General features: G+C 35.1%; 1 protein-coding gene across 15 annotated transcripts in view; it reads right to left on the bottom strand.

The window, feature by feature from the left end:
* The window catches only part of ARID4B (AT-rich interaction domain 4B), a 134,597-nt gene that overhangs the window by 34,969 nt on the left and 82,438 nt on the right, over positions 1–17,190 (bottom strand). For 4 of the 15 annotated variants that reach the window (XM_065922271.1, XM_065922274.1, XM_065922272.1 and 1 more), the window contains exons 11-17: positions 16,318–16,472; positions 12,699–12,771; positions 10,348–10,442; positions 9,246–9,343; positions 7,977–8,220; positions 7,505–7,680; positions 2,586–2,858 (exon numbers count right to left, since the gene is read on the bottom strand). In XM_065922271.1, the coding sequence (XP_065778343.1) occupies positions 2,586–2,858; positions 7,505–7,680; positions 7,977–8,220; positions 9,246–9,343; positions 10,348–10,442; positions 12,699–12,771; positions 16,318–16,472 (1,114 nt within the window). The remainder of the gene's footprint in view (positions 1–2,585; positions 2,859–7,504; positions 7,681–7,976; positions 8,221–9,245; positions 9,344–10,347; positions 10,443–12,698; positions 12,772–16,317; positions 16,473–17,190) is intronic. The other 11 variants (XM_065922273.1, XM_065922276.1, XM_065922284.1 and 8 more) reach the window with 9 other exon arrangements.

Below are 17,190 nucleotides of genomic sequence, written 5' to 3'. Positions count from 1 at the left end.
AGAAAAATCTGCTTTCTGGAAAATGTTTCCTACCAAACAAAACTCAAACAGTTCCATACAAAATTTCCTAAATTGCTACTGTAATGAATCACTGCCAGTGAAAATAAAACTATTTTCATGAAACTTCATGCATAAATCTTCACTTCTAATTGCACAACTCAAGTTTAAATTGAGAAATCAAGCTGGAGCTCTCCCAAGTAACAGGAAGACAGTTGTAGAGCTGATGAGGATTTGTTGAGGTCCTCATCAGATTAGCTTCAGATGTAAAGGAGCGGCAAAACTCACAGTTTCTTATTCATCCGTAAGACAGACTCTGTGGGTATTATTCCAGAGAGAAATGGAAATACTATAACACTGACTATAAAAAAATAACTGCTTAATCTACTGAAGTACAACTGTTTTCTCTATGATGCTGGAGTCTGTAGAGATCCACTCTACAGGTCTTCATCAAGATGGTAAGGTTTTCTTCTTTTCAAAGTTCGTACCATACAAATGTGTCAGTTGTCAGGAGTAGATGACATCCTTCTCATTAATTCAAGTTTGTCTTGTTGAACTAGGTCTCATTTTTCTTTGCTATGTTATTAAAAACTTGAATGCCTCAATTTAAAATCTTCCCTTACTCTACCCAACCCTCCACCTACTTCAAAGGACAAGCACCAAACATTCCTCCTATCCTCTAAAATCCAAGTGCTCCTAGGATAGGATTACTCTTACTTTTATTCAATCTTTTCTTAACAAACCAAAGTTGCAACTTAACTGCAGAATAATTTCATGAATGTTTCAATTTTATCTATGCCTCTTCTGTTTAATGAAACAATTAGCAGAAAATAATCAAGTCTGCATTACAGTTAAACTTGGAGAATGCTTAAATTCTACCCACTGGTCACAGAATTAAAGCATTTTATAAAGACTACTAGGAAAACTGCCTCATTATATAACCTAACAGAATAACTAGAAGAACTGGAAACAAACAAAAAACCATAAAAGATGATGTATCTCAGATTACCTATCTTGTGGGCCTTACATAGTAGTTATTAATTTTCACTGATGCAGTTTTTCCTTCCGAATTTTAAACTAACATATTTAACATTTACATCCTGGGTCAAAGTGTACTCCCTCTACATTTATATTTAATAAAATCAAAATGATTAAATATCACAGACAGCAAAACATTCTGATAGCAGCTCAGTAATCTCAAGTATCTTCCTTTGAACATGATATTAATAGTCAGCCCTTCAGGTGAGGGAAGTCAGGCACCACAGACACAGCACAAGAACCGACAGTCAAAAGGATAAATTACACACGATGTTAAAAAGTGGTCTCTGGAGAAGTTTATGTTTCATCAGAACAATACTGATAGGCATTCTTAAAATCCAAAACTTTGTTAATCTTTCTGGTTAGAAGTAATCAAAGAAAAACGTCCTAAACAAAACTCATACACATTTCCTTATGACTTAAGTGCTATTTTCTTCCAAGCTTCAGGATGGAACAAAACTGCACCATTCTCAAATTAGGAAAGGTAATCAGATTAGACATGCTTCCAAAAGCTTCCTACTGCTGCAAAAGGACAACACAAATTGTCATTTTAAGAAACAGAGAGTGTATTTTTTTAAGAAACTGACACTCTGGAGATGATGTTTTCTTAATCACATTCCAAATCACAGAATACAATGTAAACATAAATCATGAGAACTGTGTTCCTCCTTGAAAATGCTAGGCACACCATACCACCACCACTGAAAACTCCGATGGCAACCTTTTCAAAAGCTACAACTCATCACAGGCTACTCCAAATACAGTATCAGACATTCCAAAATAAATAAGGTTTTTCTCAAAGATATCTAGCTGCTCAGATCCCAAAACTAGCTTGTCAACGTTGGATAAAATTCAGATATTACCAAAGGAAACATGTATAAGAAGAAAACTCAGTCCCGCTTCTCAGTTCCCTAGGTAAGTAGAGTTGGACCATGCGCCCTATTTCAGTCAAGCAGACTTGCTCATAACATTTCAATCATTGCTTCAAACATAAAAATTAACTTCTGAGGCTTCTGAACAAGGTGTAATGCAAGAGCTGCTAACGAGGAGATAAGGCCTTCCTGAAATAGCTAAAGTTTCCTAAGAAATCACAACTTTAAAATCCTGCCTACTAAAGGAAAGAAATGTGATGTGATTTAAGAAGATAACAAGGAAGAGGTTACCATGGAAAGGTAGATGAAAATGCAAGAGAGTCAGAAGCCTCATAATTGGCTTGTAGACCTCAAGAAGCTCAAATCCCTTTTAACTTTTAAAGAAAATTTTCTATCATTTTACCAACAATGTTGCCCCTATTAATCTACATGCATAACATTAAAATCAACTACACAGACTTTAGTTTTCTAGACACTAAGGATATCTTTGCAGTACTGAAAACAGTAAGGAGGAAGTCACTGAGAGATGTATTTACAAGCGAAAACCCCACGTTTTTTATACGGTATACTATGACCTCAATTGGAATACTAATAAGTCTGTAATTCGTTAAATTTTAAAACAGGAAATCACCGTACGAGACTTTTCAGGTAGCAATCACCAGCTGAAACTCAAGTTACCTCACATTCCATCCGCAGTAATGCACCAAGTAAAGGACCTCTCCACCTTCGACATCAGAATCCTTAATACTAGCTTCATACACTTTTTGATTTTTCCCTCGTCCATACCGCACTTGGACTTTCATGCCTGGTGGATAGCACTCAAACTCCTCTTCCTCATTGTGGTCATCATCCTCTTCATCCTCTTCCTCCTCCTCCTCCTCCTCCTCCTCTACTTCTTCATCATCTTCCTCTTCCTCTTTATTCGTTTCATCTCTTGAAAGGTTTAAAAAACTGCAGTTAATAAAAGACACTTCATAAGCTTTTCAGTTCCAAACCACATAAATTGATAAAAATCGTGGCTGTGATTGTTCCGGGAATAGCAGGTTCCAAGCGTATGATATTCTCTGAGTTTCAATTTAATATTAAAAACCAAAACTGCATAAGATGACCATGGATGATTACAGAAAGATATATTCAGAGAAAATGAAAACTGAAAAGTAAGTGTATTAAAAGAAAATGTCCAACAGGCAGAAGAACAGAAGTTGTGCTGATCAGCAACAAACTAGCTAGTAAGGTTGATGCTAACATTTTTCTCATGTTTTATTGTAGAAGTTTATAACTCAGCTAACAAAAACAAAAATCATCGTACCTCATAGCCATTTTCTGACTAAAAAAATATTTTTCATTCAAATATTTCCAACCTCCAGATGTTTAAACAAGTTTTTACTAGCCAATGGCTAGTCTTAATAATTAAAATAATTTCAACCAGATTTTCTGAAGTTGTATTAAATAAAATATTATTTCACCTTTTATAGGAATATCCTACTAACTTCACATTAAAATCACATCAAGTTTTTTCTTTCTGTTCTTCTAAACTTCAACACAATTTCTGCTCTCTTTTCTCCATATTTACCAAAAGTCCTCTTCTACCAATTCTCTGAACTTTAAAGTTCTGAAGAAACAGGCGTATGAGAGACCAGCTGCAAATATGAAACTGAAAGTCATTTGCATTCTAGAAGCAGCAATGCAACCATTATGGTCTTCTCAATATCATATACTTTCTAAAACAATCATTTTCATTTTATATTGACCACAGATTTGTATTCAATAAATTGGAGGAAAATCCTAAATTATAAATTTTCCAAGTACTAGAGTTATTTTTTAAAAACTTCAACTAGTTTTAATTTACTCTGCAGTATGTCTATCCTTATTACAACAGTTTGCTCTCAAAAAGAATCCATCACTTTATAGCTGACAAATGAATAAATGTCATAAAATAGAACCATAAGACAGATAAGTAACTAACCCTTAAAAGTTAATGGGTATAATATGTAGATAAAAAAAATCTTTCTCCACTAATAATTTTAGTTTTATATTCTTATATGCAAACTTTTTTAGCAATAACATGCTTTATCATTCCTAATTACACAATTATGTAGCAACAAAAAATAAACTAGAAATAGTGTCACAAGTAGAACTATAAGGCTTTTTTATTTTCCTACCCCTTTCCTTCTATACAGTGAGGCAAGCAGGGATGAAGGGAAGCTTAATACACTTATGAAATTAAGTCTGTGTTCACAAAAGTACCAAATGAGTCAATTTTCTCTGAAATGCATCACAAAGTCTACAAAGATTCTTAAGAATTACTCCTATTTTAAAGACTTGTTTATAGTCAAATAGGTACTTAAAAATTAAATGAATCCAGCTGTAATCAGATAAAAAATATGAACTCTACTATTGAAAATCTATTAACATTTCTATAATGAAAAAACTGTAAGGCTGAAATATTAGAGAAACTATCAGAAAGGCTGAAATACCTAGGAAACCATCAGATAAACTATTAACTTTAACTGATTTATATGTATCTAATAAACATGTAAAATTAAAACTGTAATGCTTTTTCAGAAAGAACACTACTTGTTTAATCAGAAGATTATATCACTGCTCATCAGGGAGAAAAGGAAGTATATTCTGGTAGATACAACAAAGATGGATCATACACCAAAGAGATTTATCATGCATCTCAGAATCACTGTACAAAACATAAATACGACGATTAAAAGTCTAAAATGTTTTAAACGAAAACTAACTCTAAACTGTACATTACATTATTAAGCCAAAACTATATAGGACTGAGGGCTTCCCTGGTGTCTCAAGGGTAAAGAATCCACCTGCCAAGGCAGGAGACACAGATTCAATCCCTGGGTCAGGAAGATCCCCTGGAGGAGGAAACGGCAACCCACTCCAGTATTCATGCCTGGAGAATCCCATGGACAGAGGAGCCTGGTGGGCTACAGTCCATGGGGTCGCAAGAGTCGGACACAACTGAGCGATTGAGCACACACGCACACGCAGCACTGAAGCCAACTGGCAAACGCCAGTAACAACTAGTACAGTCCTACTTTAGGTGGTAGCCAGCGCAATCTTTTATGTAATCTGGAATAAAAACCTAATACTCTGTATTAATTTTTAAAAGCAATTAAAAATTAGAATTTCTCATTTAATGTCATCCTCAGACACAAACCAAATGAGAGTCACTCAATAACACACTGAACTACAAAAAGGCACACAACACAATTACTGGCTATCAGCTGAAGCAAATATTCTCCCCCTCCTTCTCTGCTCAGTGGCAAAATCAGAGGTAGACACACCAAACAGGACACAGAATGCCAAGAAAGAGAGCCTTTTAAAGATAAAATGTAGCCAGTATACTAAGCAGATGTATGCATTACATACAAACATAAACACAAAACACACACATATTGCATCAGTTATCTTACATTTTGGGAAACCAAATGTATCCACAAGGGCTTTTTCATCTGAACTCACAAATATCAAATTTCCCAAGTTTGAGATCACATTCCTTACAATGGACCAAAGTTAAGAACAAAATAACTACTACAGTTTATTAGTACCTACTATGGGCCAGGCACTGAACCAGATATTTTACATAAATTTAATTATTTAATCTTCCACACCTGAACTACAAAGGAAGGACACTGAAAGGTCTTGTACCAGCTAATTACTCAGAGACAGTTTATATACTAGGTAAGTATTTATATATGAATTCTTCACAATCACAAAATTTTCTGTTGCACTGATCTAATAAAATTCAGAGATCAGTTTTGGATATTTATAACCCTTAACCTTCTACAGCAGCCACATAAGGAAAAGGTGTTTGTGGTATGATACATTTATAAATACCTGCAGTAAATAAAAAAGCCATAGGAATTTTCCTGGTGGTCCCTGCAGTACGGGCAACGCAGATTGAACCCCTGGTCAGGCAACTGAGACCCCACACGCCACAGGGCAACTCTGCCTGTGCACCGCAACTGCTGGGCCCGCGCTCAGGAGCCCACGCGCTGCAGCCAGAGAGGCCTGGGTGCCACAACCAAGACCTGACGCATCAAAAACAAAAACTTAAACTTTAAAAAAAGTGTGTAAAAATGTTAAAAATTTAATAAATAAATACGTAAGCCACATAGCTGAAGAATTCAAAAAAAACCTACAAAATATAGTTTATACCATAAAATAAGCTGAAGTACCAACATGAAAAATTAAGACAATTATTAGTCACAAAGAGAAAATACAGGCTTATTACAGGGCTTTCCACACGGTAAATGCTCCAGAAATAGATGCATATTTATAAATCTGATTTTTAGGCAAAAAGCTGCATCCTTACGAAATTTCTTAATAGCTGACGTGGTCTTCAAGTAGCAGCAAGAGTACTTCAAATATACATTTAATACACACAGAAACATAACTAAGTATAATAAACAAACTATATTCATCTAAAGCCAGTTTTGTTTCATTTTTCCATGTTTATTTGCATGTTGTGGTCAAAATTTTAGAATAACACTAAAATGGCTCAGTCGATAAAGAATATGCCTGCAATGCAGGAAACAGGAGTTCAATCCCTGGGTCGGGAAGATCCCCTGAAGAAGGAAATGGCAACCCACTCCAGTATTCTTGCCTGGAGAATCCCATGGACGGAGGAGCCTGGCGGGCTACAGCCATGGGGTCATAAGAGTCGGACACAACTTAGTGGCTAAACCACCAATCACCACCAAAATGAGCAAGAGATTTTAAGCAAAAAGATACCAAGTTTCTTAAAAGTAGAAATAATTTCCAGTATCACTAAGGAGTACTTGAAATACACATTTGTACACCAGAGAGACATACATATTACAAAGTGTAATAAACACATTTTACTATAGTCATCTAAGCATCATTTTCCACTCTTCCTTGCTTGTCTGTATGCTGTGGCCAAATTTTAGAAAATACGAAAATGATCAAAAATATATATGGTCGTACTTATTTAAAAGAATCACTAACAATGGGGATGTTTCGATTTTTTTTAAGCCTCAGAAACAAGATGAAATGCCAAAGATCACCTATAAAATGCAGGGTCCACTGTCAGTATAGGTATTATTGATACATTGCTAAATAATTCTCAAAATGACCAAACCAAGTAAATGCTACTATCACGTAAAATGCAACATAACAATTTTGACTTTTTATAAACTAAGTACTAGCAGTTTTCCATTCTTATTTTTTACTTAAAAAATGATTACAACTCTCAAAATCTATACCCAACATACCATCTACAACACACTGGAGAAAGCCATCTTCCCAAATTTGTATTATCTAGTTATGCAGCAGAGGCTAATGCAGTAAGAACTGTTCTTCTCTAGCTCAAGATTTCATAAATTTCCATGATGAGAGCAAGAATAATGGATCAGAAATATGATCTTTTTCTACAAATTTGCATTAGTAGGGTCTCTGAAGGAGGCAAATGCTATCTGCATAATAAATACAAATTAAAATCACTCATTTATTTTGTCAATCACATTTAGATTCATACAAACACACAAAGAACAAATTACAAGAATCCATTCAGCTATAAAACGCATCTCAACCAAAAACAGATTTCTTACCCAGATTTTGCTTTTTCTTCTTCAGCTTCTACCTTTATGCTGAGGGATTCATCTGCTCCCGTTGTCTCACCATCTTTATCTTCCAGATTTTCATTTTCTTCTGTTTTTTTCATGTTAACTTCTTTTTCCTGTTCAGACTGTGGAGGCACAGATTCTAATAAATTCTTTTTACTCCCCTAGAAAAAGATCAGAGGAACTAAACCAACAAAAGTAAAAATTGTCAACCTAATTCCATTATCTAAGTACTAGCACAGGAGGTACCAACCAGTACTGAGAAAGTTATTTTAACAATCTTCTGCCATCCCTAAAACAATGGCAAAAATAGCTAACGGCTGTTTCAAACACAAAAATAGTATGTAATAAAGAAAATGCACAAACAATAAAATTTATATAAATTAAATAAGGAATCTTTAGAGAGGATGGAGACAATGTACCAGAGAAAACAAAGGACTATTAACAGTATCCTATTTACCTGAGAGGGCTGAGTATTCTCCTTTCTTTCAATACCCTCTTCAAGAGGCTTTTCTTCTTTTGGTATTATATTCGCTTCCTCTTCAGTCTTTATTTCTTTGATTTCTGGCTCATTTTCTTCCTTAACTTTTATTTCTTTTACATTTTCACACTCCTTACAAGGCTTGTTAACAACCTTCTCTGGCAGTGCCATCTGAAATTCAATATTGGCCGACCTACAGTACTCCTCAAAACCATATAAGTATCTGGAAACATGAAAAGAAGTTATATTTGGGAAAACATTTTGAAATGTTATTATAGAGTTGTGGTTTTTTAAATATGTGTTCACTTCTTCTAAGTTCTCAGATATTGAGCTACCTTAATACTCTAGCTTATTCTAGTTCAGTTCTTTACAATCTTTTTACTCAAATAAAAACTTTTTTCAAAGAAAGAAACTTCATTAAAAAAATGCTAAAATTAGTGAAAAGAAAGTCATCATCTTAAATGCAGTAACTGTAGTAATAGTAGCTATTAGAAGAACTAGTAATAGCATTTATTTATATGTCAGGTACTGGACCTCTGAGTATATGTAAAATTTCACTAGCTGATCAGACTAATCATTACTATGAGACAAAAAGTATTATCTCATTTTAAAAACAAGAAAATCAAGGTCTAAAAGAACAAATAAATGGCCGAAGGGCATAAGCAACAAATAACTGGCAGAACCAGGATTCGAACCTGGGTTTATGTGACTTTAAAACTTTGGCATTTTAACTTCTACACAATACTTTCCAAATTTGCTTGAGCACATATTTCTTCACAGATTATCTCACAGATCTAATATTCATGGAAATCAGTCCTGAATATTCATTGGAAGGACTGATGCTGAAGCTGAAACTCCAATACTTTGGCCACCTGATGCAAAGAACTGATTCATGTGAAAAGACCCCGATGCTGGGAAAGATTGAAGGCGGGAGAAGAAGGGGACGAAAGAGGATGAGATGGTTGGATGGTATCATCGGCTCAATGGACATGAGTTTGAGTAAACTCCGGGAGTCAGTTGATAGATAGGGAGGTCTGGTGTGCTGCAGTCCATGGGGTCGCAAAGAGTTGGACACGACTGAGCGACTGAACTGAATATTCATGGACTACACTCTAGAAAATGCTATTATAGAGTGATTACTCTAGTAAACCTTCCTTGAAATTACTAGCCTCAGTGATACGGTAAATTCCATCCTGCTTTCTAGGTAAAATGCTGTTGAACATACCTATATCGAGTGCACGGACTTACTTTTTATAAGCACATTTAACATTGTATCCTGCAGCTGAATTTAAGACAGGGATTCCAAGATCTTGGTAGACTTGTTTCCAAACAGCCCCGCTTTCAATCTGAGAGAGTAAAATGAAAATTCAAAAATTAAAAGGTGGGAAATATGATAAAACCTTGATAAATACCAAACGTGTGTGCTTGTGTGTGTCTGTGTATTATGTAGTTCTATATTTGTTGTTTCTAGTCTCAAGGAATGAAAAATAGCAATTTTGATAAATTCTAAATAAAATAATCTGGTTTACAGCAATGTTTTTAAGTAAGTTTTGGTATTCTAACAAATCTCAGAGAATTATAAATGCTGAAATCCTAGGTCATTTGACGTTTTACCTTTTTGGCCATGCCTCAAGGCATGCAGTTCCCAGCTCCCTGACCAGGGATCAAGCTTGCTTCCCCTACAGGGGAAGTTCAGAGTCTTAACCACCAGGTAGCCAGGGAAGTCCCCGTTTGACGTTTAAATAAACCCTGCTATGGTAAATAAGAAAACAACTACATTCCTGAATCAAACTCTTAATGAAATGACAGATAAAAAATTTTCCATGACATATGATTTCCTATAAGCTAATAAAGTCGTTTCATGAATCCTAGTAACACAACGTACCTTTCTCCCCCCAAAATAGTCTTAACTGGATGAGTACCATACATCATGGCAACCTTAAGATAATTTCTTCAGTTCAACAAAGACTTTCTGCATATATGCACACATATATATGCAAATAATGTTTTCTATATATGTAAGGCACAGTGGTAAAGATCAAGGATATAAAGAATATTAAGACAGATTCCTGCTCTTACTGATCTTACAGTCTAATGGAAAAGAGACACAGAAAGAATTTCCACTAACATGGTTGTGTTATGACTCAGCTTATGAAAGTTTGACAAACTTAACAGTAAATTAAAAATCTTCAAATTTAAATTTGGTCTGAGGAAGACCAAATTTCTAACTTGTACTCTTCATTTTCTTTTCCTTTTATTCTTAAGTTTTTGTTAATAGACACTTTTAGATGATTTTTAGATGAGAAAACATGTATGAAGAACATGTTTCACTTCTGATCATAATACTTACATTATCAAATCCTCCAAGTTTGTGTACAAGTCTGAATAACTTAAAGAGATTCAAATTTCGATATCCAAGCACAGGTCGTTTGTTAATAGGTGTGCCTATTAAAGAAAACACGAATATATCAGAACCTTAAATTTTGAAAAGATTCAAACATTACCATCAAATATATACAGTGCAATCTGTGTCTATATGAGAAAAACAGCCCTGGTTAATCAAAAATATATCTACTTAAATTCATTTTATCAAAAACTTTTTTCCTATATCAGATTTTTGAAACTTTTTTTATATTTTATTTCACTTTCACTCCCCTGATGAGCAAAAGAATAAACAGTAAATGAAGCAAAATAAAGCACCAACAAAAAATTTTAAAACATCAGTGTAACAATGTTTGGTAGAAATGAAAACAGTGTTGAGATAATTGATGGGCAACTGCTTCACAATGGGAATTACCTTTTATTTTCTTTGTATTTTACTAATTTACTACTATTATACAAAGTAAGTAATTCTAGAGTAAAGTTATAGTGTTGTTTATTCTAGGATGTAAAAAAGTAGGATACTAAAACTATCAGACTGTTAGAATGTGATAAGAGAAAATAACAGGATAGAGATACACAACCTATTGCCCTTTCCAAAAAACATATATTAGATTTTATTCATTTTCTTCACTTTTTAATTTAGTTTACATAAAAAAAGCTTAAGAAATAGCCTGCCTTCTTAGGCCAAGCCTCCATGCATACAAATAAACACACAAATCAAGGACATTTTATACTGAAGAATAAAAAGATAACTAAGCCACTATGCTTTATGAGAGCAAAAAGAAGACCAAGCCCACAGCTACTCATCAACAATACAAAACTGGATTAAAAAAACATGAATTCATAAAGCATAATAGCACTTCTAAGTGTCATTCATTCATTTTGTCTTTTTCTTCAAGTCAGAAAGCTTTCAGTCTCTGCCCTCTACCTTGCTAGCATCTTTACAAGGAAGGAGAAACTATACTCATAACAGCAGTAAGAAACAGGGCCACAGTTACTAGATGACTAGATCACTGCAAGTTAAAAGTTAGTGTTAACACCGAGGAAACCAGATCTGAAAGAGACACATGTGCACCCCAATGTGCATCGCAGTGCTGTTTATAATAGCCGGGACATGGAAGCAACCTAGATGCCTATCAGCACACGAATGGGTAAGAAAGCTATGGTACATATACACAATGGAATATTACTCAGACATTAAAAAGAATACATCTGAATCAGTTCTAATGAGATGGATGAAACTGGAGCCCGTCATACAGAGTGAAATAAGCCAGAAAGATAAACAGCAATACAGTATACTAACACATATATATGGAATTTAGAAAGATGGTAACGATAACCCTATATGCAAGACAGAAAAAGAGACACAGATGTACAGAACAGACTTTTGGACTCTATGGGAGAAGGCGAGGGTGGGATGATCTAAGAGACAGCATCGAAACATGTATATTATCAAGTGTGAAACAGATCACCCGTCCAGGTTGGATACATGAGACAAGTGCTCAGGGCTGGTGCACTGGGATGACCCAGAGGGATGGGATGGGGAGGGAGGTGGGAAGGGGGTTCAGGATGGGGAACACATGTAAATCCATGGCTGATTCATGTCAATGTATGGCAAAAACCACTACAATATTGTAAAGTAATTAGCCTGCAACTAATAAAAATAAATGGGGAAAAAAAATAGTTTCCTTCTAAAACAATAAATAAATAAATAAAAGTTAGTGCTAATTACCCATGCTCATATTTCTTGAACCACAAAGGCAGATTCAAAAAGCTAAGACAAGGCTCACCTTGAGACTTGGTCAGCTTTCCCTACACTTGATTTAATTTTGTTCTTAAGTTTTACGTGGCTAAGTCATAAGAAGATTTATGGCCCATCTCAGAATGAATGCCGTGTCTGTCTGTGTGTCTCTCTCTTACTCGCATACACAAACACATACAACTTGCAGCTGGCAGTGATTTTAGAGAAGAGGCTTTTCTACAGGCATACAGGGAGGCTCAAATAAAATGACACTATGATTCCCATTCTGTTACTGTTTTCTAATATAAGGGTTCTTTGGGGTCCCCCAAAGAAGTGGTGGGATAGACAGGACAGAATACAGTTATTTACAGGTCCATGGCCATGACATCCATCAAAATACTGTCAAATCCCACATTCTACTTACTATCTGACAGACATTACACTAGGATTCTGGTGATACTGGTAATCAAAATGATAGCCATGACTACCAGTGACATGCACCTTAATAAACTGAATTCTTATTTTTAAGATATTATCTGTTATCTACATTAATAAAGAATCAAAGAAAAAACACTCACCTCTGTCTTCCATAAATTTGTACAATTGCTGAAGAAAGTTCTCCCTTTCCTCTGGAAATGGTTCTATTTCTTCCTAATTTTAGTCACAGAAGAATAAAATATTATTTCCCTCAGTTAAGCATTTTAATAACACAAGCAGATTTCCTACCAACAGCAAAGACTAATACTCGCTAGAATATTTCAAAGGCTTTTTATCAAAAAAAAAAAACAAATTACTTAACACTAAGCTATTCAAAACCAGAAAGTCTAGACATTCTATGCTTTACAGAGAAATATGTCCTAAAAGGTTATCTCAAGAGTGACAATCCCAAATGTAAATGCTCATATAAGAAATGAGACCAACAAGATGGTTCATGAACTTTTTACCACATCAGAGATCTAATCTTTAAATCACGGTCACAGGCTCAAGAAGACCTACTCTCACTTATATTAAATTGGGTCAGGGCTTAACATTGAAACTGACTCTACTCTCGCTCCTCCAGGAACTAAACAACTGAAGGCCCCATCAGCTGCAACTAAAATTATCCTTCATTATATTCGGCCCCACAGTATAGTACTTCAAACTTATAAAATCAGTAAAGTGGGGAACAAACTTGATCTACAATACCTGAAGATTCAGACTTAGGGAAATCTTCAAGTAATAAAATAGTTCCCCGATTTATCAATTACAAGGGAGGGACTAGCTTCTTGCTGCTGTGGCCAGGGGCTGTGGCAGTAGGGAGCTGGTCCTGAAGCAACCTGCAAGGAGCAGGGTAGTAGGTGAGATGGAGGAACTCATCAATTCAGTGACCATCAACAAACATTTAATGAGCACCAGTGAGTGTAGGCACTATGCAAGGTGCTGAGTCAAAAGAGAAACAAGCGATGGTGCCTGCCATTACAGAGCATGATCAGTAGTAACTGCAGAGGAAGTGATTCAAAATACACACTTGAGGCTTTACAGTTACTCTGGTTAAAACAAAAGTATTCCAAGTGGTAAAAGTCAGGAGAATACTTTTCAACTGATAGCCTAAATATATCATTCTAATTTTAAAAATCATGTGTCTAAAATCACTGCTGGAGTGAGATTTGCCTCTATCTTAAAAGTAAGCAGAAAAAAGGAAGTTAAAGACAACAAAAACTTTTATCGATAAAACTACTATGCTTGCTAATAATTGGGCAGAGAAGAATAAATGACAATTATTAGTTTGCTTATGATAAAATTTGTTTTTCTCAACCTAAACATGATCCAATGCACTGCATTTTGGTAAGGTAGTCAGATGTAAGTCTAAGGCATACTGTTTTCTAGGTATTTTCTTAAAATGCCCCCATGGTACAATATGTGACTTTCATAAACCACCAAAGTTTTTCCTACTGCCAAAATTTTAAGTGAAGTTTGTATTTAACTTAAAAAAAAAATGTTTATACTGGAAACCAGATTTGCTTTTATGAAAACATCTGTAAAACATAAATCTAAGTAACAAAAGTTTTGGTAACTAATATTTACTGATCATCTGTTACATGTTACCCACTATTACAGACACTATGAGTATTGAGTACAAGTAAGATGGACTCCTGACCCTTGAGGAGCTTACTGATTAGCGGGCAAAAAACAAATAGAAAATAAATACATGCACATATGTAATGCATGTATGCTGCTGTTGCTGCTGCTAAGTCGCTTCAGTCCTGTCCGCCTCTGTGCGACCCCATAGACGGCAGCCCATCAGGCTCCTCTGTCCCTGGGATTCTCCAGGCAAGAACACTGGAGTGGGTTGCCATTTCCTTCTCCAATGCATGAAAGTGAAAAGTGAAAGTGAAGTCGCTCAGTCGTGTATGACTCTTAGTTGCAGCCTACCAGGCTCCTCCGTCCATGGGATTTTCCAGGCAAGAGTACTGGAGTGGGTTGCCACTGCCTTCTCCGAATGCCATGTATATATGTAGGCAAAAATTTCTACAAGGGGTGGTATCTGTTTAGATTATCAAATGGAGTGATTAACTTTTCTTGCAGAAGGTGATGGTTCTCTCCTTTACAGAGAAAACAGGTTAGTAAGGTTTAAAAAACTCAACAGGAGTGTGTCATGCTGACAAAGGGCCGGGTGGGGAAGGGCACTGCAAGCAAAGGTATTGGTTTGTACGGAAGTGAGTAGAAACAAAAGGTTTGTAATTCAATGTTGCTGCAACCTAGTTCAAAGTAGAAGGGCAGGGAATTCCCTGGAGGGCCAATGTTAGAAATTCACACTTTCACTGCCAAAGGCCCGGGTTCAACACCTGGTTGGGGAACTAAGATCTGGAAAGCCATGTGGTACCACCAAAAACAAGTAAACAAAAAAATAAAGTAGGAGAATATACCAGAAGAAGTGATGGGAAAAAAGAGAGCACAGGTTGGGCTATAAAGGGAGGTTCTGAAAGTAAAGCCTGACTTCCAGAGTAATAACTCAGACGGACTGCAGCCTGCCAGTTCAAGGGATTTTCAGGCAAGAATACTAGAGTGGGTTGCCATTTCCTAATCCAAGGGGATCTTCCTGACCCAGGGATCAAACCTGCCATCTCTTACATCTCCTGCAGTGCAGGCAGACTCTTTACCACTGCGCCACCAGAGAAGCCTTAAGCAAGGGACTGATGACTTATTTTTAACATTTTAAATAGAAAGCAATGGGGAAGACTGATGCCAGGGAAGCTTTCACACTACACACTGTCATTATAGATCACTATATTACAAAACATAAACTTTAAAATGCTCCTACTTCATCAATAGTTGTTTATTGCAGTTACATGGAAAAATTTCATAACTTACCTAAAATATTACATATTGACATTAACTTATCTTTGTTTGCTGAAAACACTAAATACAATGGTCATGTATTGCAGCTATCATTATCTGCATCATTATTCCCCCAATAACTTTCATAAAGCCATTCAGCAAACCATTAAAGAGCACAGTGGCGCACTGTCACTAGTAATATCATGGGCAATTTTGTCAGTGCTTGTCATTGATGGACCTAAAGTACCAGCTACAATAAAATCTAAATTTAGCTCATTGATCCACATAAATTCACAGATGTCTTATTTTGTATTAGATAAAATCTAATACAAAAATCTTTGTATTGATTCTTTGAATCAAAGATATTAATCTTTACTTTTATGCTGATTATTCCTTTAACATTAGATAAAAGACATTTTATTCTTTATGAGATACTGTAATAAAACATGCAGATGTAAACATAGTATGAGGTCACAGCTGTCTACGTGATGGTAAAAAGCATATGAAAGTAGTGTTTTGCTGTATTAAGGAACACTTTTCCCCTTTTTTTAATTGAAATATAGATGACACACAATACTGTATCAATTTCAGGTGTATGACATATTGATTTGACATTTATATACATTATGGACTGAAGATTAAGAAATACTTTTGAGGTTAGAGGGATAACTACACTTAGTATTTTTAATTTCACAAAAATGTATTTCTATTTTAAGGATAAGTAAGCAAACTATTTGATTATGATGAATACACAAGAACAATTGTATTATGAAATACTTCTGATACTAAAAATATTTAAGTGATTAATGACTTCATGCCAAATCCCAAAGGGAACTCAACTGGTTTTCACTGTAAAAGGCATTAACTCTTTCTACTCACCTCTTCTTCGCTGCTGTTATCCTCCTTTTCTTTTTCATCATCTTCCTCCTCCTCTTCTTCCTCTGCTTCGCTGCTAGAACTATCTTCTTTCAACTCAGTCTTCCAGTTAGCAGGAATAGTTCTACTTTTGTGAAATTCAAGTGCCTGATCAAAGGCTGGAAAGAGGTCATAAACTATCAACTGGAGACATTAAGAACTGATTTGTCTAAAAATATTAACAGGATAAAAGAAATAAAAACTACTGTGCTGCCACCACTGACATTTATGAAGCGGTTGCTATGGGCTAGGCATTGGGCTAACTGCTTTTTGGTGTAGCAAACCATTAATCTTACCAGTCTTAGGCATTAGATATCTATTTTATAGATGGCAAAACTCAGGTGACTTAGGTTCAAACAAAGACAAGAAAAGGGGCAGATATATTCTTTTAAACAAAAATTAAGAATGAATAGTAAACATTAAACACTAAAGTAAATCTAGTAAACATTAAACCTTTATAATCATTTTATCAAAAAATTATTAAACAGTATTATGTAACAGGCACAGAGCCACTGTAGTAACTTACAAGTATCTGAAAATATAAATGTGTACTCTACATTTTCAGTTAACTCTGAATTAAAATTACATTAATGATTAATTTAACTATAAATACCTAGACACAGTTATTCTCACTTTACAATACAGAGAAATAAATTCTCAACCATAAATCTTGATGATTTTTAACCAGTCTATATAGTGTATTATCTAATTTGGTAAACATGGGCAAAGAAAAAATAGTTATTTACAGTGCCAAAAATCAAGTAAGAGATGTAATTACAGCGTATTTCCCAATAAAATATAACTACTGTTACAAGAAATGACAAAAATCAAGACTAC

The sequence above is a fragment of the Muntiacus reevesi genome, chromosome 2, assembly GCF_963930625.1.
Source record: "Muntiacus reevesi chromosome 2, mMunRee1.1, whole genome shotgun sequence".
In the NCBI taxonomy this organism is placed as follows: domain Eukaryota; kingdom Metazoa; phylum Chordata; class Mammalia; order Artiodactyla; family Cervidae; genus Muntiacus; species Muntiacus reevesi.
Note: the sequence above shows the minus strand (reverse complement) of the source record. Positions and strands in the feature narration are given on the sequence as shown.